The sequence below is a fragment of the Lontra canadensis genome, unplaced genomic scaffold (genome assembly GCF_010015895.1).
Source record: "Lontra canadensis isolate GAN:19392208 unplaced genomic scaffold, GSC_riverotter_1.0 scaffold231, whole genome shotgun sequence".
In the NCBI taxonomy this organism is placed as follows: domain Eukaryota; kingdom Metazoa; phylum Chordata; class Mammalia; order Carnivora; family Mustelidae; genus Lontra; species Lontra canadensis.
This window is the reverse complement of record NW_022631225.1, coordinates 599,727-622,433: the sequence shown is the minus strand read 5'-3', so window position 1 is coordinate 622,433 and position 22,707 is coordinate 599,727. Positions and strand designations below refer to the sequence as shown.

Sequence of the window (22,707 nt, the reverse complement as noted above, 5' to 3'; positions counted from 1 at the left end):
TTACCCTAAAGATACAAACGTAGTGATCCGAAGGGGCACGTGCACCCGAATGTTTATAGCAGCAATGTCTACAATAGCCAATCTATGGAAAGAACCTAGATGTCCATCAACAGACGAATAGATAAAGAAGATGTGGTATATATACACAATGGAATACTATGCAGCCATCAAAAGAAATGAAATCTTGCCATTTGCGACGACGTGGATGGAACTAGAGGGTATCATGCTTAGCGAAATAAGTAAATCGGAGAAAGACAACTATCATATGATCTCCCTGATATGAGGGAGAGGAGATGCAACATGGGGGTTAAGGGGGCAGGAGAAGAGTAAATGAAGCAAGATGGGATTGGGAGGGAGATAAACCATAAGTGACTCTTAATCTCACAAAAGAAACTGAGGGTTGCTGGGGGGAGGGGTGTTGGGAGGGGGGGTGGGGTTATTATGGACATTGGGGAGGGTATGTGCTATGGTGAGTGTGGTGAAGTGTGTAAACCTGGCGATTCACAGACCTGTACCCCTGGGGAAAAAATATATTATATGTTTATAAAAAATAAAATTAAAAAACCTAGTAGATTCCCCAAATACTAAAATAGAACTACACTACTGGATATGTAATGTATCCAGTAATGACACGACTGGATATTTACCAGAAAAGCACAAAAAATCTAGTGCACAGAGAACCTCACACTCCTATATTAACAGCAGCATTTTTTACAATAGACAAACTATGGAAACAGCCCAAGTGTCCACCCATTGATGAATGATAAAGAAGATGTGGTATATGTAGAGAGAGTGGAACATTACTCACTCATAAAAAATAATGAAATCTTGACATTTCCAATAACTTGGATGGAGCTGGAAAGATTTATGCTAAATGCATTAGTCAGTGAAAGAAAATACCATATTATTTCACTCATATGTTGAATTTAAGAAACAAAATGAATGAAGAAAGAGAAGAAAAGAAGGAGAGAAAACAAGAAACGACTCTTAACTACAGACAATAGACTGATGGTTGCCAGAGATGTGGCAGGTGGAGGCTGGTTATGTAGGTTTGCATAATGTTAAATATGTCCTATGATATATGACAGCAATTTAAATAAAAACTTAAAAATAACTGCAAACTGAAACGCTGTTCATGCTCCTGAACTTCATAGCATACCACAGAATTTTTCCATTAAACAAAGCTGATATTTTCCCAGCACCATTAATTGAAGAGACTGTCTTTTCTCCACTGTTCATTTTTTCCTGCTTTGTCGAAGATTATTTGACCATAGAGTTGAGGGTCCAAACCTGGGCTCTCTACTCTGTTCCACTGGTCTATGCTCTTTGTAAAAGAATGAAACTCAACCATTCTCTTACACCATACACAAACGTAAACTTGAAATGGATGAAAGACCACAACGTGAGGCAGGAATTCATCAGAATCCTAGAGGAGAACATAGGCAGTAACCTCTTCGATATCAGCCACAGCAACTTCTTTCAAGATATGTCTCCAAAGGCAAGGGGAACAAAAGCAAAAATTAACTTTTGGGACTTCATCAAGATCAAAACTTCTGCACAGCAAAGGAAATAGTCAACAAAACAAAGAGGCAACCCACGGAATGGGAGATGATATTTGTGAATGACAGTACAGACAGTAGGCTGATATCCCAGATGTAGAAAGAACTGCTCAAGCTAAACAAACACAGAGCAGATGATCACATCAGAAAATGGGCTGAAGACATGAACAGACTCTTGTCCATAGAAGACATGCAAATGGCTGACAGACACATGAAAAAATGTTCATCATCACTAACCATCAGGGAGATTCAAATCAAAACCACATTGAGATACCACCTTACACCAGTTAGAGTGGCCAAAATTAATAAGAGTGTAAACAACATGTGTTGGAGAGGATGTCAGGAAGGGGAATCCTCTTACACTCCTGGTAGGAATGCAAGTTGGTGCAGCCACTTTTGAAAACATTGTGGAGATTCCTTAAGAAATTAAAAATAGAGCTTCCTTATGACCCTGAAATTGCACCATTGGTTATTTACCCCAAAGATATGGATGTAGTGAAAAGAAGGTCCATCTGTACCCCAATGTTCATAGCAGCAATGGCCACCATCGCCAAACTGGAATGAACCAAGATGCCCTTCAACGGATGAGTGGATAAGAAAGATGTGGTCCATATGTACTATGGAGAATTGTGCCTCCATCAGAAAGGACGAATACCCAACTTTGTATCAACATGGACATGACTGGAAGAAATTATGCTGAGTGAAATAAGTCAAGCAGAGAAAGTCAATTATCATATGGTTTCACTTATTTGTGGAGCATAAGGAATAACATGAAGAACATGGGGAGATGGAGAGGAGAAGGGTGTTGCGGTAAATTGGAGGGGGAATCAAACCATGGGAGACTGTGGACTCTTAGAAACAATCTGAGGGTTTCAGAGGGGTGGGGGTGGGAGGTTGGGTGAGACTGGTGTTGGGTATTAAGGAGGGCACGTATTGCATGGAGCACTGCGTGTGATGCATAAAGAACGAATTCTGGAACACTGAAAAAGGAATTTTAAAAATTAAAAAAACCAAAGTTGAGGGAAATTGGAAGGGGAGGTGAAACATGAGATACTATGGACTCTGAAAAACAATCTGAGGGTGTTGGAGGGGCGAGGGATGGGAGGTTGGGGGAGCCTGGTGGTGGGTATTATGGAGGGCATGTAGTGGTTGGAGCAATGGGTGTGGTGCATAAACAGTGAATTCTGGAACATTAAAAAGAATTTTTTTTAAAAGTGGACATATTGTACTCTATGTCATCCTTGGAAAGCTGTCCATCATTATATATATATATATAGTCTATATATACATATAGACTATATATATATATATATTGACAATACCGTGATATATATCACGGTATTGTCAAGTATTTGGCTCAGCAATAGAAGTCCTAGAAATAAAGGTACATTAAATACAATTGCAAAATTATATATTCTATAAAATTAAAGCTAGTGTAAGGTAACATGAAGATCAATAGTAATGTGGGGACAGAGTGAAGAAGGAATGAGGAAGGAAGAATTGCAAAGAAAATACAGGAAATTTTGTGTAAAGTTGATTTGTTTTCTCTGGGTAATGCTGATTCTAACTGCAGGGTTTACATGATCACACTCTGTACTCGTGTGCAGTCATCTTGTGTCAAGTACATGCATCACAGCTATTGCAGTTAATCCCAGAGATGACTTGGGAGGAACGTAGAGATAGTGAAATGTTAGAGACTTGAAAATAGAACTGCACAAACACTAATTCTCTTTACTTTTTTAGAGAAAATCTAAAAGAAGAACAATCATCTTGTCCCCATCACAGGAAGGCCTCCACCTTCCTCATGAACCTGCCCGCTCTGTCCTGCAGGTGATTCAGAGGACAGCAGGTCTGGCGGGGAGGAGCCAGGCCAATTCCTTGGGCTCACACCCTACACAAGCTCTTGGACACTTGACACAACCTCTATAATTCTGGGTGTACATTCAAAACTCTTTATGGTGTAACATGAAACAAACACCGCAAGATGTGGGTGAATGTGTAAAAGGAGCACCGGAGGCCAAGTGTGTTCTCTGGAAAATCATATAATAAATAAAAATCACTTTTCCCATATCCTGTCAATGCCACAAAGTCACAGCAGTCACACCATCTCTGGTCACTGCCGTCTCCATCAGCTTAGATCCCAAACTGTATATATAGTCAGAGGACATGCAAGTAGGGCCCTTCCTCTGCTGAATAAAACAGACCAGTATGGACCCTGCAGCTGGGAGAGGAGACCCAGCCACAGTATTTCCTTGTGTTTCCATTCACTAATCAGGAAATAATAGAGAAAACTCACCATGGAGTTTGTGCTTGGCTGGGTTTTCCTTGTTGCTCTTTTAAAAGGTAGTTTACAGAGAATAAGGGACCTTGAGTGTGAGAGTGGATACAAGTGAGAGAGAGTGGGTGTGTGACAGTTTCCTGACAGGATGTCTTGTGTCTGCAGGTGTCGAGTGTGAGGTGCAGCTGGTGGAGTCTGGGGTAGACCTGGTGAAGCCTGGGGGGGTCCCTGAGACTCTCCTGTGCAGCCTCTGGGTTCACCTTCAGCAGCTACCACATGAACTGTGTCTGCCAGACTCCAGGGAAGGGGCTGCAGTGGGTCATATGTATTAGCAATGATGGAAGTGGCACATACTATGCAGACTCTGTGAAGGGCCGATTCACCATCTCCAGAGACAATGGCAAGAACACGCTGTATCTGCAAATGAACAGCCTGAGAGCCGAGGACACGGCCGTGTATTATTGTGCAACTGAGACAGTGAGGGGACTGCAGTGTGACTCAGACACAAACCTCACTGTAGGATGGGATCTGGACCACCGGGGAGTGCACACCACTCACCAGTTCTGTCTTTAAGCCCCAGGAGCAGGCACAGCTGTAGAATATGGGCAAGTTTCCTGTTAGAGTCTTTGGCACTCATGCCTTCAAGCTTTTTCCCCAAGGGAGCCTCTCTGGACACATGATTCTGTGCTTCCTCTTCAGTCTCTGACTTAGAAATTTGGGACAACAACTATACCAACAAGCACAAGATACAGTGTTACTTACACTTGCTCATTCCTACCCCTAAATACCAATGGATCACAAATATCTCCATGTATGTCATCTGAACCTTACAGCAGTCCCAGTTACTCTCTCTGTTTATCAGAGGACCACCCAGCTCAGTGTGCGAATCTTGTCAAAACCAGTGGAAAGTGCATGCTGGATATGAGCCTACAGAAGAATCAACAGTGCAAAGCAAGAGAATTAACAGCCTTGGTACACTCTCAATCTTGAACTATACTCACATTGTCAATTTTAAGGACAATGTGGGAAAGAAAAGGTAACCTGCACCAGGATGCTGTGTGGATACAGAGTTTGAAGATCACAAACACACACACAGACACACATACAAACCCAAGTGACTATAAAAATGTTTTAAATTTTATTTTTTCAGAGTTCCAAGATTCATTGTTTATGCACCATGCACTGTGATCCGTACACTAGATGCCCTCCTTAATACTGACCACCAGCATCATCCATTCCCACACCCCCTCCTGTCCAAAACACTCAGTTTTTTTCTCAGAGACCACAGTCTCTCATGGTTCATCTCCCTCTCTGGCTCACCCCAATTCACTTTTCCTTTCCTTCTCCTAATGTCATGTGTGTTATTCCTAATGCTTCACAAGTAAGGGAAACCACATGATAAATGATTATCTCTGCTTGACTTATTTCACTCACCATCATCTCCTCCAGTCCCAACCATGTGGATACAAAAGCTGGGTATTCATCTTTTGATGATGGCATAATACTCCATTGTATATAGGACCACATCTTCTTTATACATTCAGCCATTAAAGGGCATCTTGGCTCTTTCCACAGTTTGTTGACTATGGACATTATTGCTATGACCATTGGGGTACAGGTGGCTCTCCTTTTCCCTACTTCTGTATCTTTGGTGTAAATACCCAGTACTACAATTACAGGGTCATAGGGAAGCTCTACTTTTAATTTCTTACGGAATCTCCACAATGTTTTCCAAAGTGGCTGCACCTACTTGCATTCCCACCAACAGTGCAAGAGGGTTCCCCTGTCTTCACATCCTCTCCAACACACGTTGTTTCCTGTCTTGTTAATTTTGGCCATTCTAACTACTATAAGGTAGTATCTCCATGTGGTTCTGATTTGAATCTCCCTGATAGCTCATGAGGATGAGCATTTTTCATGTGTCTGTTAGCTAATTGTATGTTTTCTTTGGAGAAGTGTCTATTCATGTCTTCTGCCCATTTTTTGACATGATTTTCTGTTTTTTTTTTTTTTTTTTGGTGTTCAGTTTGAGAAGTTCTTTATAGATCTTGAATATCAGATCTTTTTCTGTAATGTATTTTGAAAATATCCCCTCCCATTCTGTGGTTTCCCTCTTTGTTTTGTTGACTGTTTCCTTTGCTGTGCAGTAGCTTTTGATCTTGATGAAGTCCCAAAAGTTCATTTTCACTTCTGGTTCTTTTGCCTTTGGAGACATCTTTAAAGCAGTTGCTGTGGCCGATGTCAAAGAGGTTACTGCCTATGTTCTTCTCTTGGATTTTGATAGATTCCTGCCTCACTTTGAGGTCTTTTATCCATTTCAAGTTTATCTTTGTGAATTATATAAGAGAATGTCAAGATTCATTCTTCTACACATAGCTGTCCGATTTCCCCAGGGCCATTTATTGAAGAGACTGTCTTTTTCCCACTGGATATTTTTCTTGCTTTTTCAAATATTACTTGAGAAGAGAGTTGAGGATCCATTTCTGGGCTCTCTACTCTGTTCCACTGGTCTATGTGTCTGTTTTTGTGACAGTACTATGCTGTCCTGGTGATCACAGCTTTGTATTAAATTTTCAAATCAGACAACCGATAATGCTCCCAATTTTGTTTTACTTTTTCAACATTTCCTTAGCACTTCAGGGTCTTTTCTGGTTCCATACAAATTTTAGGATTGTTTGTTCCAGCCCTTTGAAAAATGTCTGTGGAATTTTGATTGGAATGGCATTGAAAGTGTAGATTGCTCGAGGCAGGATAGTAATACTATAGTATGCTCTAGTAAGTGGAATCAATTATTGAATTTCCCTTTCTCTATTTTCACTGTTAGTGTATAGGAAAGGAAGTGATTTCAGTGCATTAATTTTGTATCCTACTGAATTACTGAATTGCTGTATGAGTTCTAGTATTTTGGGGCTGGAGTCTTTTGCATTTTCCACATAAAGTATCATGTCATCTGTAAAGAGACAGAGTTTGACTTCTTTGCTGACTTGAAAACCTTTTATTTCTTTTTGTTTTCTGATTGCTGTTGCTAGGACATCTAGTACTGTGTTGAACAACTATGGTGAGAGTGGGCATCCTTGTCGTGTTCTTGATCTGAAAATGGAAAGCTGTCAGCTTTTCTCCATTGAGGATGATATTAGCTGTGGGTTTTTCATAGATAGATTTTATGAAGTTGAGGAATGTTCCCTCTATCCCTATACTTTGAAGAGTATGAATTAGGAATGGATGCTGTATTTTGTCAAGTGCTTTTTTTTTTTTTTTCTGCATCAATTGAGAGGATCGTGTGGCTTTTCTCTCTTCTCTTATTGTTTTGTTCTATCACATTGGTTGATTTGCAAATGTTGAACCACTCTTGCACCCCTGGGATGAATCCTACCTGTAACTGTCTCTCAAAACAATGTGTTACTTAAAATATGACCCATGAGAAATTGTATTTGTTAGTGAACATGTTTAGATATAGCCTTAAGATAAACATACTGGTAACAGGCCTCTGGGGGAGAGGATGATATAAGTCCTTGAAGCTGAGGAGCTGGGGATGCCAGGCTTGCTCAGGGTGGACTGTCGCCTGATTCATGGAAGCGGATCAGCTGGGAATCCCCAGCCCACTCAGGGAAGAACACCACATGCTTCATTTTCCCATTATCTCCCCTTCCTTGGAGAGCACTTGTGGCTAATTAGATGATTCCTTTGAATGCGCTTGCTCAACTATACACTGTGAACTGCTTGATCAGATACATTTTGAATTCCTTCTTGTTTATCTACAAGGCATATGATTAATGTGTAGCCTTCCTTGGCTCTTTTGTTGATTACTGTCTATATCTAATAAAAATGGGACTGAGGAGGAGTTGTTCAGGGTGATAGTCTTTTCCACTGATGTCCCTGCTCCCTCTCTCTTGCAGATGACTTGTTTGTGTTTCATTCTTCTCCAGTGCCATGTCAGGAAGCGGCACCTATCTGGTCATGTTGGATAATGTTTTTAATGTACTGTTAGATCCCATCAGCTAGGATCTGGTTGAGAATCTTGGCATCCATATTCAACAGGGGTATTTGTCTGAAATTGTCTATTCTGATGGGGTCTTTCCCAGTTTGGGGAACAGGGCAGCACTGGCTTCATAGGAAGAGTGAAAATTTTCATTCTCTTTCTATTTTTTGAAACAGCTTCAGGAGAATAGGTGTTAATTCTTCTTTTAATGTTTGGTAGAATTTCCCAGGGAATCTGTCAGGTCCCGGGCTCTTGTTTTTTGGGAAGTTTTTGATCACTGCTTCAGTCTCATTACTAGATATTGGTCTATTCAGGTTGTGAATTTCTTACTGATTCAGTTTTGGATGTTCACAGGTTTCTAGGAAAGCATCCATTTCATCTAGGTTGCTTAACCTATTGGTATATAACTGTTGATAATAATTTCTGATGATTGTTTCTATTTCCTTGGTGTTGGTCTTGATCTCTCCCTTTTCATTAATAATTTTGTTATTTTGGGTCTTCTCTCTCTTCTTTTGGATTAGTTTGGCCAGCGGTTTATTGATCTTATTAATTTTCCCAAAAAAACAACTTCTAGTTTCATTGATGGGTTCTACTGTATCTCTAGTTTCTATCTCATTGATCTCTGATCTACTCTCGATTATTTCCCTTCTTGTGTGTGGAGTTGGCTTAATTTGTTGTTGATTCTCCAGTTCTTTAAGGTATAGAGACAGTGGGTGCATTCTGGATTATTCAATTATCTTGATGGAGGCTTGGATGGCTATGTATTTCCCCCTTAGGACAGGCTTTGCTGTATCTGATACATTTTGGACCAATGTGTCTTCATTCTCATTGGTTTCTATGATTTATTTAAGTTCTTCTTTGATTTCCTGGATGATCCAAACATTCTTGAGCTGGATGGTCTTTAGCTCCCAAGTGTTTCAATTCTTTCCAAACTTTTTCTTGTGGTTGAGCTCCAGTTTCAAGGCATTGTGGTGTGAGAATATGCGGGGAATAATCTCAATCTTTTGGTATCAGTTGAGTCCTGATTTGTGACCCAGTACATGGTAAATTCTGGAGAAATTTCCGTGTGTGCTCAAAGAGAATGAATATTCTGTTGTTTAAGGATGGAACCATATGAGGTTCATATGGTCCAATGTTTCATTCAAAGCTCTTGTTTCTTTTATTGATTTCCCTGCTTGGGTGATCTTTTACTGAGAGTGGCATGTTAAGATCCCATACAATCAATGTATTCATATCAATATGACTCTTTAATTTTATTAACAGGTGGCTTATGTAATTGGATATTCTCGTATTGGGGGCATAAATACTTACAATTGTTAGATATTCTTGGTGGATAGACACTTTAAGACACTGATGCAGTCTCCTGTATCTTTGACTATAGCTCAAGTCTGTGGCTTAAATTCTAATTTGTCTGATATGAGACTGGCTATCCCAGCTTTCTTTTGAGGCCAGTTGGCATGAAAGGTGTTTCTCCACCCCTTTATTTTCAGTCTTATCTCTAGGTTCCAAGTGAGTGTCTTGTAGACAGCATATGGACAGGTCCTGTTATGTTATCCAGTCTGAAACCCTGTGCTGTTTTATGGGAACATTTATGGGGCATTTCACATTGAGAGTGATTATTGAAAAATGCAATTTTATTTACATTATGTTGCCTGAGAAGTCCTTGTTTCTATATTGTCTTTGTCAATTTCTGGGCTCTGTCACTCTTGGCATCTTTCTTCTTTTATAGCCCTCCCCCCTTAATATTTTTTGTAGTCCCGGCTTTGTGGTCACATACTCATTTAAACCTTCCCAGCCTTAAAAGCTATTTATCTCGCTATCCATTTTGAATGTCAGCCTTGCTGGATAAAACATTCTTGGCTGCAAGTTCTTCTTATTTAGTGTCCTGAATATGTCTTGCCAGCCCCTTCTGGCTTTCCAGGTTTCTGTGGAGAGGTTTGGCATTATTATGATGGACCTTCTGTATGTAAGGAATCTCATCCCCCTAGCTGCCCTTAAGATCTTCTGTCTAATATTATGATTTGTGAATCTCACAATTAAGTATCTGGAGGTCATTCTAGACTTGTTGATGTTGGGGGGTATCCTTTCTGCCTCTAGGACACAAAAACTTCTTCCATTCCCTAGGACAGGGAAATTTTCATCCATGGTTGAATTTGTCCAACCATATACCCTAGTCTTCTCCTCCCCCCCCCCGCAGGGATCCAATAATTCTGACATTGGAACGTTTCATAGCATCATTTATTTCCCTAATTCTGTTTTCATGGTTTCTAAGCTGTTTGGTCCAGGCTTCCTCCTGATTCTTCTTCAGTATCAGTTTGTCTTCTAGATCACTAATTCAATCATCTGCACGAGTTATGCTAGCTGTTAGGGTATTTCGATTAGATTGGATCTCATTGGTAGCATTTTTTAGTATTTCCAGAGCAGCCCTCACTTCTGTCCTTAGAGTTTCTATGCTGCCACTAATGGTCTTCTCTAACCTAGCCATTGCCTGGATAATTGTTATCCTGAATTCCCTTTCTGACATGCTGTTCATGTCCATATCCAATAGTTCTGTGGCAGAGGGCATGGTCTCTGAATTTTTCCTCTATTGTGTGTTTCTCCTCCTAATCATTTTGGTGATAGCTGGCTGAGGGGATCTAAAGATCTAGGTAAGGCACACGCTGGAAAGTTTCAGAGTAATCAGAAGTCAGTACTGAAAAGAAATAAAAAATAAAAAGAGAAAAAGAGGGGATAAAAGAGAAAACCAGTCAAAATGAGCCCCAAAAGTAAGATTTATAAGGTACATAAATGAAAACGAACAAACAAAAAGACCAGCAAAAGTAAAAGATAAGGGGAAAAAAGAAAAAAAAAAAAAAACAGAAAAAATGAGCCCCAAGAATAAGATTTATATAGTACAAAAACAAAAAACAAATACACAGAAACACTAACAGGAGAATAAGTTGGGAAGGTGGTTATAAACCCAGCATGTGGGTGAGGAAGGTTATTTTGGTTCTCCCTGGGTGAATATTGTTATCTATTTAAAGGACTTAACTTTCCAGAAATATAGGGAAATTAAAAGTAGTTTATATATATATGGGTAGTATTGAATAGGAAAAATGATTACCTTGAAGCTTATATCTATATGTATAAAAACGAAAAGGAAAGAAAAAGAAACACAGGTGTATGCACAAAAGGTTCAAGTTAAAGAGTTATTATGGAATATGTTATATTAAACATCTATTTGTAATGGCAAGTAGTTTGAAAAAATTAAAAGAACAAGAATCATGAGAACAAATTCTAAAAAAAGAAAGAAAGAAAAAAAAGAAGAAAGAAAGAAGGAAAGACGGAAAGAAAGAAAAAGAAAGAAAGAAAGAAAGAAAGAAAGAAAGAAAGAAAGAAAGAAAGAAAAAGAAAGAAAGAAAAGTTGTATCTATGAAATACACAGGTTTGGGGGCAATACCGGGATCTTAATATATTGTTTTCTCTTGATTTTGGGGTTTTACAGTTTTATGGGGACCCTGTGGTGGTTGTCCTCTTATTCTTTTGTCTTGTTTTCTGGGGGAGAGGGCTGCTGCACTGTTTTACATCAGTCCTGCTTGGGCTGAGTTGCCCTGGCCCTTATCAAGGGGCTTGGCTCTGTGGAAACTGGTTTCTCAGGCTTTTGTTCTCTGGAGGCTTTTGTTCTTTAGCAGCTATTTGCAACTTTTGGGAGGATTGGTGGAAAGTAAACTGACTGCACCCAGAACTCCACCTCAGAGAGAAGCTTCAGTCTGCTCTGCTCTGCGTGGTCCAGAACACACTGACTCTGCCTCTGCAAACTCTGCAACATCGCATCCTCACACAGGCGGTATACAACCCCAGCTACAGTCTCAGTGGTCGCCCAAGGCCCCCACTAGTCTCTGCACCCACGCTTTGCCACTAAAACTGTGAGCGATGTTAATCTAGGCGAACCCAAACCCAGATGAATGCCGTTGCCAGGACTGCTGTCTGGGGTCCACACCCACACCAGGTACTCTCACACCCAGCAGAGGCACAGGTCATGGAAGGCTGTGGGTGGAGGTATCCTGACCACAGTTCATCCCAGGTTCTCCCAGGCATGGGCAGGAGTGTGCCCAGCCTGAGCAATGGTATAAGAAGCAGTAAGCCGTGGGCTCAGGGACCACAGACTGGAGGTCCCACCAGACTGTCTCTGGCATAGGTGATGGCCAGCAGTGACCAGACTGGGACCGTGGGCTTAGACTGTTGACCGGGACTGCCAGATTCCACCAGTTGCCCCTTCAGACCTTTTTCTCCTTTATGTGGTTTCAACCAATCTCCAAGTTTGCTGCTCCCCAGTTATGGGGCACTTTCCTATTCGGGTATTACTTTCAATGGGTCGCTTCTGGTGGCTCCCTCTCCCTTCTGTTTATCCTCTGATATCAGTCTGAGCATTCCCATTCTTCTTTACCTCTCCACTGGTGTCTTCTGCAGCCATAGAGATCCAGAGTGTACAATCTTACATCCCAGGCTGATTTTCTGGGTGTTCAGAGTGTTCTGGTAGATATTTAGCTCATTTTAGGGGATTGGTTGAAGCGGGGTCTCCTACATCTCCGCCATCTTTGGGACAAGACCTTTCTGCTCTGTTTTGAAAAAACGATATCATGAAAATTGTTCATCATCACTAGCCATCAGGGAGATTCAAATCAAAACCATATTGAGATACCACCTTACACAAGTTAGAATGGCCAAAATTAACAAGACAGTAAACAATTTATGTTGGAGAGGATGTGGAGAAAGGGGAACCCTCTTACACTGTTGGTGGGAATGCAAGTTGGTGCAGCCACTTTGGAAAACAGTGTGGACATCCTTAAGAAATAAAAAGTAGAACTACCCTATGACCCTGGAATAGCACTACTGGGTATTTACCCCAAAGATACAGGTGTATTGAAAAGAAGGACCATATGTACCCCAATATTCATAACAGTAAAGGCCACAGTTGCCAAAGTGTGGAAAGAACCAAGATGCCCTTTAACTGACCAGTGGATAAAAAAGAAATGGTCCATATATACTATGGATTATTAAGTCTCCATTAGAAATGATGAATACCCAACTTTTGTATCTACATGGATGGAACTGAATGAGATTATGCTGAGTGAAATAAGTCAAGCTGAGAGAGTCAATTATCATATGGTTTCGCTTACTTGGGGAGCATAAGAAATAACATGGAGGACATGGGAAGATGGAGAGAAGAAGGGAGTTGGGGGAAATGGGGAAGGACGAACAATGAGAGACTGTGGACTCTGAAAACCTATCTCAAGGTTTTTTAGGGATGGGGGGTGGGAGGTTGGGTGAGCTTGGCGGGGGGTATTATGGAGGGCTTGTATTGCATGGAACACTGGGTGTGGTACATAAACAATGAATTCTGGTACACTGAAAAGAAATTTTAAAAAATAGAATATCTTTTCCCATTTTGTCTGTTGCTTCTTTGTTTAGTTGACTATGTACTTTGTTGTGCAGATTTTGATCTTGATGAAGTCCCCAAAGTTCATTTTTGCTTTTGTTTCTCTTGCCTTTCAGAGATGTCTTGAAAGAAGTTGTTCTGGCCAGTGTCAAAGAGGTTATTGCCCATCTCCTCCTCCAAGATTTTAGTGGATTCCTGGCACACATTGAGGCCTTTCATCCGTTTTGAGTTTATCTTTGTGTACGGTGTGAGAGAATGCTCGAGTTTCACTCATCTACATATTGCTGTCCAATTTTCCCAGCACCATTTATTGAGGAGACTGCCTTTTTTCCGCTGGATATTTTTTTTCCTGTTTTGTCTAAGATTATTTGCCCATAGAGTTGAGGGTCCATATCTGGGCTCTCTACTCTGTTCCACTGGTCTATGTTTCTGTTTCTGTGCTAGTACCATGTTGTCATGGTAATCACAGCTTTGGAGTAGAGCTTGAAATCAGGTAACATGATGCCTCCAGCTGTTTGTCTCCTTCCATATTTCCATAGGGATTTAGGGTCTTTCCTGTTCCACACAGATTTTAGGATTGTCTGCTCCAGCATATTAAAAAATGCTGCTGGTATTTTAACCAGGTTGATATTGAAAGTATAGATTACTCTTGGTAGCATAGACATTTTAACAATGCTTATTTTTCTTATCCATGAGCATGAAATGCTTTTCTATCTTTTTGTGGCACTTATTTCATGAGTGCTCTGTACTTCCTCGAGTATAGATCCTTTACCTTGTTGGTTCGGATTATTACAAGGTATCTTATAGGTTTTGATGCTACTGTAAATGGAACTGATTCTTTAATTTTCCTTTCTACAGTTTCATTCTTAGTGTATTAGAAAGCGACTGGTTTCTGTACATTGATATTGTATCCTGCCACATTACTGAATTGGTGTATGAGTTCTAGTAATTGGGGGGGTGGAATTTTTGGGATTCTTTACATAAAGGATCATGTCATCTGTGAAGACAGAGAGTTTGATTTTTTCTTTGCCCATTTGAATACATTTTATTTCCTTTTTTTTTTTGTCTGATTGTTGTTGCTAGGACTTCTACTACTATGTTGAACAACAGTGGTAAGAGTGGGCGTCCTTGTTATATTCCTGATCTCAGTGGGAAGGCTCTCATTTTTTCCTCACTGAGAATACTCAACACCCAAAAAACAGATAACCATGTCAAAAAATGGACAGAAGACATGAACAGACAGTTCTCCAGTAAAGACATGCAAATGGCTCGAAGGCACATAAAAATGTTCACCATTATTAGGCACCAGGGGAATTCAAATCCAACTACATTGAGATAATACCTTATACCAGTTAGGATGGCAAAGTTTAACAACGAAGGAAACAAATTGTGTAGAGGTTGTGGAGAAAGGTGAACCTTCTTCCATTCCTGGTGGGAATGCGAATTGGTGCAGCCACATTGGAAAACAGTGTGGTGATTCCTCAGAAAATTAAAAGACAGCTATGTATGACCCTCCAACTGCAATACTGGGTATTTATACCAAAGATACATATATACTGAAAAGAAGGGCTATCTGAAACCCAATGTTCATAGCAGCAATGTCCACAATTGCCAAATGGTGGAAAGAGCCAAGATTCCCTTCAGCAGACAAATGGATAAACATGATGTAGTCTATATACACAAAGGAATATTACTCAGCCATCAGAAAGGATGAATACCCACCATTTGCATCAACATAGAAGGGACTGGAAGAGATTGTGCTGAGTGAAATAAGTCAAACAGAGAAAGCCAATTATCATACAGTTTCACTAAATTTTGGAGCATAAAGATTAACATACTGGGCATTAGGAGAAGGAAAGGAAAAGTGAATTGGGGCAAATCAGAGGTGGAGATGAACCATGAGACACTGTGCATTCTGAGAAACAATCTGAACGTTTTGGAGGGAAGAAGGATAGCGTGATAGGTGAGCCTGGTGTGGGTATTAAGGAGGGCATGTATTGCATGGAGCCCTAGGTGTTGTACATAAACAATGAAACTTGCAACACTGCATCAAAAACTAATGATGTATTTTATGGTGACTAACATAACACAATTTTAAAAAGACTTTATGGATGAGGGGCAAGATGGTGGAGAGTAGGAGGAGACGATGTTTCAACCAGTGCCCTAAAGTGACCTGAATATCTTTCTGAACACCGAATACCAATTAAATCAGCCTGAGACGTAAGAGTGTACACTTCTGGATCTCTATGGGTGCAGATAACATCAGTGAAGAGGTAAAGCAGAGTGGAAATGTTCAGACTGATATCAGAGGATAAACAGAAGGGGAGGGAAGAACCTGGAGTGACTCATTGGAAAGTACTACCCCAATATATTAGTGCCCTATGGTTGTGAACAAACATTAATTTGAAGTCTGGTTAAAAGCACTCAAAAAGAGCAAAAGATCTTAAGGGGCAACTAGTGGAATCAGGCAGTCATGAGCACATGCCTAAGTCCTTCCACCCGCAGCCATCTGGGACCTGCACCTCCTCTGGGTATGAGCACACCCAGTGTGGGTCTGGACCTCAGATAGCAGTCCAAGCAATGCCCGTCAATGGGGTTAGGACTTTCTAGGAACAATACTGCTCACGGACTTAGTGGCAGTTGATGGAATGAGCACTCAGTGTTATATGTAACTGATGAATTACTAAACTCTACCTCTGAAACCACTAAGGCACTGTGTGTTAACTGAACTGAAATTAAATACATAATTTTAGTAAAGATTGAAATCAGGTAATGTGATATCCCCAGTTTTGTTTTTGCTTTTCAACATTTCCTTAGTGATTCGGGGTCTCTTCTGATTCCACACAAATTTTAGGATTCTTTGCTCCAGCTCTTTGAAAAATACAGGTGGAATTTTGATTGGAATGGCATTAAAAGTATAGATTGATCTAGGCAGTATAGACATTTTAACAATGTTTATTCTTCCGATCCAAGAGCATGGAATGGTCTTCTATCTTTTTGTGTCTTCTTTAATTTCTTTCATGAGTGTTCTGCAGTTCCTCAAGTACAGTTCCTTTACCTCTTTGGTTAGGTTTATTCCCAGGTTTCTTATGGTTCTTGATGCTATAGTAAATGGAATCGATTCTCTAATTTCCATTTCTGTATTTTCATTGTTAGTGTATAAGAAAGCCACTGATTTCTGTACATTGACTTTGTATCCTGCCACGTTGCTGAATTGCTGTATGCATTACCTGATTTCAAGCTTTACTACAAAGCTGTGATCACCAAGACAGCAAGGTACTGGCATAAAAACAGACACATAGACCAGTGGAACAGAGTAGAGAGCCCAGATAAGGACCTTCAACTCTGTGATCAAATAATCTTCGAAAAAACAGGAAAAAATATACAGTTGAAAAAATACAGCCTCTTCAATAAATGGTGCTGAAAAAACTGGGCAGCTATATGTAGAAGAATGAAACTCGACCATTCTCTTACACTGCGCACAAAGATAAACTCTAAATGGATAAAAGATGTCAACGTGAGACAGAAATCCATCAGAATCCTAGAGGAAAACATAGATAGTAACCTCTTTGATATCAGCCTCAGCAACTTCTTTCAAGATATGTCTCCAAAGGCAAAGGAAACAAAAGCAAAGATGAACTTTTGGGACTTCATCAACATCAAAAGCTTCTGCACTGCAAAGGAAACAGTCAACAAAACAAAGAGACAGCCCAAGGAATGGGAGAAGATATTTGCAAATGACAGTACAGACAAAAGGTTGATATCCAGGATCTATAAAGAACTCCTCAAACTCAACACACACAAAACAGATAATCATATCACAAAATGGGCAGAAGATATGAACAGACACTTCTCCAATGAAGACATACAAATGGCTATCAGACACATGAAAAAATGTTCATCAGCACTAGCCATCAGGGAGATTCAAATTAAAACCACCTTGAGATACCACCTTACACCAGTTAGAATGGTCAAAATTAGCAAGACAGGAAACAACATGTATTGGAGGGGATGTGGAGAAAGGGGAACCCTCTTACACTGTTGGTGGGAATGCAAGTTGGTGCAGCCACTTTGGAAAACAGTGTGGAGATTCTTCAAGAAATTAAAAATAGAGCTTCCCTGAGACCCTGCAATTGCACTACTGGGTATTTACCTCAAAGATACAGATGTAGTGAAAGAAGGCCATCTGTACCCCAATATTTATAGCAGCAATGGCCACGGTCGCCAAACTGTGGAAAGAACCAAGATGCCCTTCAATGGACGAATGGATAAGTAATATGTGGTCCATATACACAATGGAGTTTTGTGCCTCCATCAGAAAGGATGAATACCCAACTTTTGTAGCAACATGGACGGGACTGGAAGAGATTATGCTGAGTGAAATAAGTCAAGCAGAGAGAGTCAATTATATGGTTTCATTTATTTGTGGAGCATAAGAAATAACATGGAGGACAAGGGAAGATGGAGAGGAGAAGGGAGTTGAGGGAAATTGGAAGGGGAGTTGAACCATGAGAAACTATGGACTCTGAAAGTCAATCTGAGGGTTTTGAAGGGGCGGGGGTTGGGAGGTTGTGGGAACTAGGTGGTGGGTATTAGAGAGGGCACGGTTTGCATGGAGCACTGGGTGTGGTGCAAAAACAATGAATACTGTTATGCTGAAAAGAAATTAAAAAATACATAATTTAAAAACATAAAATAAGAAATCAGGGGTCGTTGGGTTACATTGGAGAGAGTATGTGCTATAGTGAGTGCTGAGAAGTGTGTAAGTCTGATAAATCACAGACCTGTACCCCTGGGGCTAATAATACATTATATGTTAATAAAAAATTAAATAAAACTGAAATCGGTCTGTTATAGTGTGTCATTCAAAGTCTTTGTTTTGAAAAATGTCACTGGAATTTTGATAGGGATTGCACTGAAAATATAGATTGCTCTGGACTTATAGATATTTTAACAATGTTTATTCTTCCAATCCGTGATCATGGAATGCTTTTTCATTTTTTTTGCTCTGGAACAAACAATCCTAAAATTTGTATGGAGCCATAAAACACCTGAATTGCTAAGGAAATGTTGAAAAAGGAAAGGAAAACTGGGGGCATCACGTTACCTGATTTCAAGCTTTACTACAAAGCTGTGATCACCAAGACAGCATGGGACTGGCATAAAAACAGACACATAGACCAGTGGAACAGAGTAGAGAGCCAAGAATGAACTTTCAACTTTATGGTGAAAGAATCTTTGACAAAGCAGGGAAAAGTATACAGTGAGAAATAACTAATAATGTACTGCATGGTGACTAACATAGCAAAATAATTTTTAAAAAGCTGTAAAAAATAAGAAAAAAATCTCTTCACAGATTAAAATACTGCTGAGTGAAATAAATCAAGCAGAAAAAGTGAATTATCATATGGTTTCTCTTATTTGTGGAGCATAAGGAATAACACGGAGAAATGGGGAGATGGAAAGGAGAAGGGAGTAGGGGGAAATTGGAGGGGAGATGAACCATAGAGACTGTGGACATGGAGGAACTAACTGAGGGTTTTGGAGGTGAGGGGAACTGGGAGGTTGGGTGAGATGGTGGTGGGCATTATGTAGGTCAAGTTTTGCATTGAGAACTCGGTGTGGTGCATAAATAATGAATTCTGCACTTAAAAGAAATTTAAATATATATATATATATATATATATATATATATATATATATATATATATAAAAGAAATAAAGAAAGCAAACAGGCAGCTAAGCCACCTGGAGTCACCACACTCCAATTTCAAAGCTGTTGTCATCAAAACGGTATGGTGCTGGCATAAAAACAGACACACAGGACAATGGAACACAACAGAGTTTGGAAACTGATAATCCTAGTACTTTTGGCAAAGTTTATTCATTCATATATCAAACGTATATTTAAACTTGGCTCTGATAGAATTATTAACTCTGAATGGGAATTTATAATATTGATTTCCCGTTCCAATGTTTCTTACCAATAAATGTATTTTTTAAAAGATTTTATTTATTTATTTGACAGACAGAGATGACAATTAGGCATAGAGGCAGGCAGGGTCGGGGGTAGCAGGCTCCAGACTGAGCAGAAAGCCTGATGGGGGGCTCAATCTCAGGACACCAGGATCATGACCTGAGCCACAGGCAGAGGCTTTAACCCACTGAGCCACCCAGGAGCCCAATAAATGCATTTTTTAAAACAAACAAACAAAAAATGAACACTACATATTGTCATAATGCTGTCTAAACAAAGTGTTCTACAAACAGTGCAATCTTTGTTTTTAACTTGCAAAGAATTGAACCTACATCTGGAGCTAACTATATACTCAGAGGACATGCAAATAGGGTCATCTCTCCACTGAATAAGACAGCCCAGCCCGGACCATGCAGCTGGGAGAGGAGCCCCAGTCCTGGGATTTCCAGGTGTACACATTCACTGAGCAGGACAGAACACAGTGAACTCACCATGGAGTCTGTGCTTGGCTGGGTTTTCCTTGTTGCTCTTTTAAAAGGTAATTTATGGAGAACAAGAAACATTGAGGATGTGAGTGAATATGAATTAGAGAAACCATGGGTGTGTGACGGATTCCTGACAAGGATGTCTTGTGTCTGCAGGTGGTCAGTGTGAGGTGCAGCTGGTGGAGTCTGGGGGAGACCTGGTGAAGCCTGGGTGTTCTCTGAGACTCTCCTGTGCAGCCTCTGGATTCACCTTCAGTAACTATGAAATGAACTGGGTCCGCCAGACTCCAGGGAAGGGGCTGCAGTGGGTCACATATATTAGCAGTGGTGGAAGTAGCACAAGCTATGCAGACTCTGTGAAGTGCCGATTCACCATCTCCAGAGACAACGGCAAGAACACAATGTATCTGCAGATGAGCAGCCTGAGAGCTGAGGACACGGCCATGTATTACTGTGCAACAGACACAGTGAGGGGACCTCAGTGTGAGCCCAGGCACAAATCTCAAACTACAAGGGTATCAGACTAGCAGAGGGTGCACACTACTCACCAATTCTGTCTTTAATCCCAGGAGCAGCTGCAGATGGTGGTTATGTCATATTTCCTGTCAGGGTCTGGGGTTTCCTCTCCAAAGAGCAGTTTCCCCAAGGGAGCCTTCTTGACATTGTTCTGTGCTTACCTATTCACTCTCTGACTTAAAAACTTACTTGTAACAGGAATAAAAATATGCAAACATGCAAAAAAAAAAAAAGAAAGAAAGAAAAAGAGTCAGTTACATTAGTTTCCTCTTGTCCTTAAATACCAATAAATTACAAATATCCTGATGCAGGTCAACAAAACCTTTATAAGAATCTCAGTGACAGTCACTGTGGATCACTAGAACCTCCAGTAGAGCCAGAAGATCACACACACACGCGCGCACACACACACACACACACACACACACACACAGCAGTATAAAACCTCCACTGAAAAAATCAAAATAAATTTAAGAAAAGAATAGAAAACCTCTATCACCATCCTGTAATTTCTCTGCAGCAAAGGTGGTCCTAAGACAGAAATACACAGCATACAGGAAGACCTCAAGAAGGAAGAAAAATCTCAAATAAACAACCTAACATTACACCTAAAGATGCTAGAGAAAGAACAACTGAATCCTAAATATAGCAGAAGGAAGGGAATAGCAAGATTAGAGCAGAAAGAGATTATATAGAAACTAAGAAACCACGGAACAGATCAAAGAAACCAGGGTCTGCATATGTTTTTTCTAATTCAATTAGCCAAGGTATAGTACATGATTGGCTTTTGATATAATATTCAATGCTCCATCAGTTCAGTATAAAACCCTGTGCTTATGATGTCACATGATACTTTGGGGGAAAAAACACAATATATTTGAGAATCCTCTACCTAAATTTATGAAAATGAAAGAGAAAGGGCTCAAATAAATAATAAGTAAGTTATGCAGTCCAGTGTGTCATTTGAAGCCCTTATTTCCTTGGTGCATGAACAATGAATTCTGGAACACTGAAAAGAAATTTTTAAAAAAGTGAAAAAAAGTCCATATTCATTTTTTCTGTTCAATTAGCCAATATATAGTACATCATTAGTAGGTGATAAAGTGTTCAGAGATTCATTAGTTGTGTATAATACCCAGTGCTCATCGAATCACCTGACTTCCTTAATATCCATCACCTCCCTGCCCCATCCCCCACCACCCTCACTTCTGTAATCCTTGTTTGTTTCTCAGAATCCAGAGTTTCTCATGGTTTTTCTCCATCTCTGATTTCTTTTCTTATTTTATTTTATTTATTTGTTTTATTTTATTTTATTTTTCAGCGTTCCAAGATTCAGTTTATGTACTACACTCAGAGCTCCATGCAATAAGAGGGCTCCTTAATACCCACAACCAGGCTCACCCATCCCTACACCCCTCTCCACTCCAATACCCTTAGTTTGTTTCTCAGAGTCCACAGTATCTCATACTTCATATCTCCCTCCAATTTTCCACAATTCACTCTTCCTTTCCCTCTCCTAATGTCCTTCATGTTATTCCTTATGCTCCACAAGTAAGTAAAACCATATGATAATTGACTTTCTCTGTGGTCCTCCTCACTCTTCCTTATGTTCCACATAGAAGTGAAACCGTAGGATAATTATCTTTCACTGCTTGACTTATTCTACTTCACATAACACCCTCTGGTTCCATCCAAGTCAATGAAATGGTAGGTATATATCCTTCCTGATGGCTGAGTCATAGTCCATTGTATATATGAACCACATCTTCTTTATCCATTCATATATGGAAGAACATCTCAGCTCCTTCCACAGTTTCACCAAAGTGGATATTAATCCTATTGAATATTGGGGTGCATGTGCCCCTTTTTTCATTACACCTGTATCTTTGGGGTAAATACCTAGTGGAGCAATTGCTGAGTCATAGGGTAGTTCTATTATAAGTTTTGGAGGAAACTAAACACTGTTTTCCAAAGTGGCTGTATCAACTTGCATTCCCATCAACAGCATAAGAGGGTTCCCCTTTCTCCACATCCTCTCCAACATTTTTTGTTCCCTGCCTTATTAATTTTAGCCTAACTCATATGTTAATCTCATTGTGGTTTTGATTTATATTTCCATGGTGACAAGGGATGTGGAGCATTTTCTCATGTGTCTGTTGGTCATTTGTATGTCTTCTCTGGAGAAGGGTCTATGCATACCTTCTGTCTATTTCTTGACTGGATTATTTGTTTTATGGGTGTTGAGTCTGGTAAGTTCTTTATTGATCTTGGATATCAACCCATTGTCTGTAGTGTCATTTGCAAGTAGCTTCTCCCATTCCATAGGTTGCCTTTTAGTTTGGTTGACTGTTTCCATTGCATTGCAGAAGATTTTCATCTTGATGAAGTCCCAAAAGTTCCTTTTTGATTGTTTCCCTGGCTTTTAGAGACCCGTCTTGCAAGATGTTGCTGCAGTTGAATATCTAAGAGGTTACTGCCTGTGTTCTCCTCTCAG

At 40.0% G+C, this 22,707-nt stretch overlaps 1 gene segment (V, D, J or C); it reads left to right on the top strand.

Annotated features, from left to right (window-relative positions):
* Positions 1-3,791: 3,791 nt before the first annotated feature.
* LOC116862300 overlaps positions 3,792-22,707 on the top strand; it is a 36,209-nt gene continuing 17,293 nt past the window's right edge. The window contains 3 exon segments of the V gene segment in view: positions 3,792-3,902; positions 4,003-4,062; positions 19,631-19,750. Coding sequence covers positions 3,857-3,902; positions 4,003-4,062; positions 19,631-19,750 — 226 coding nt within the window.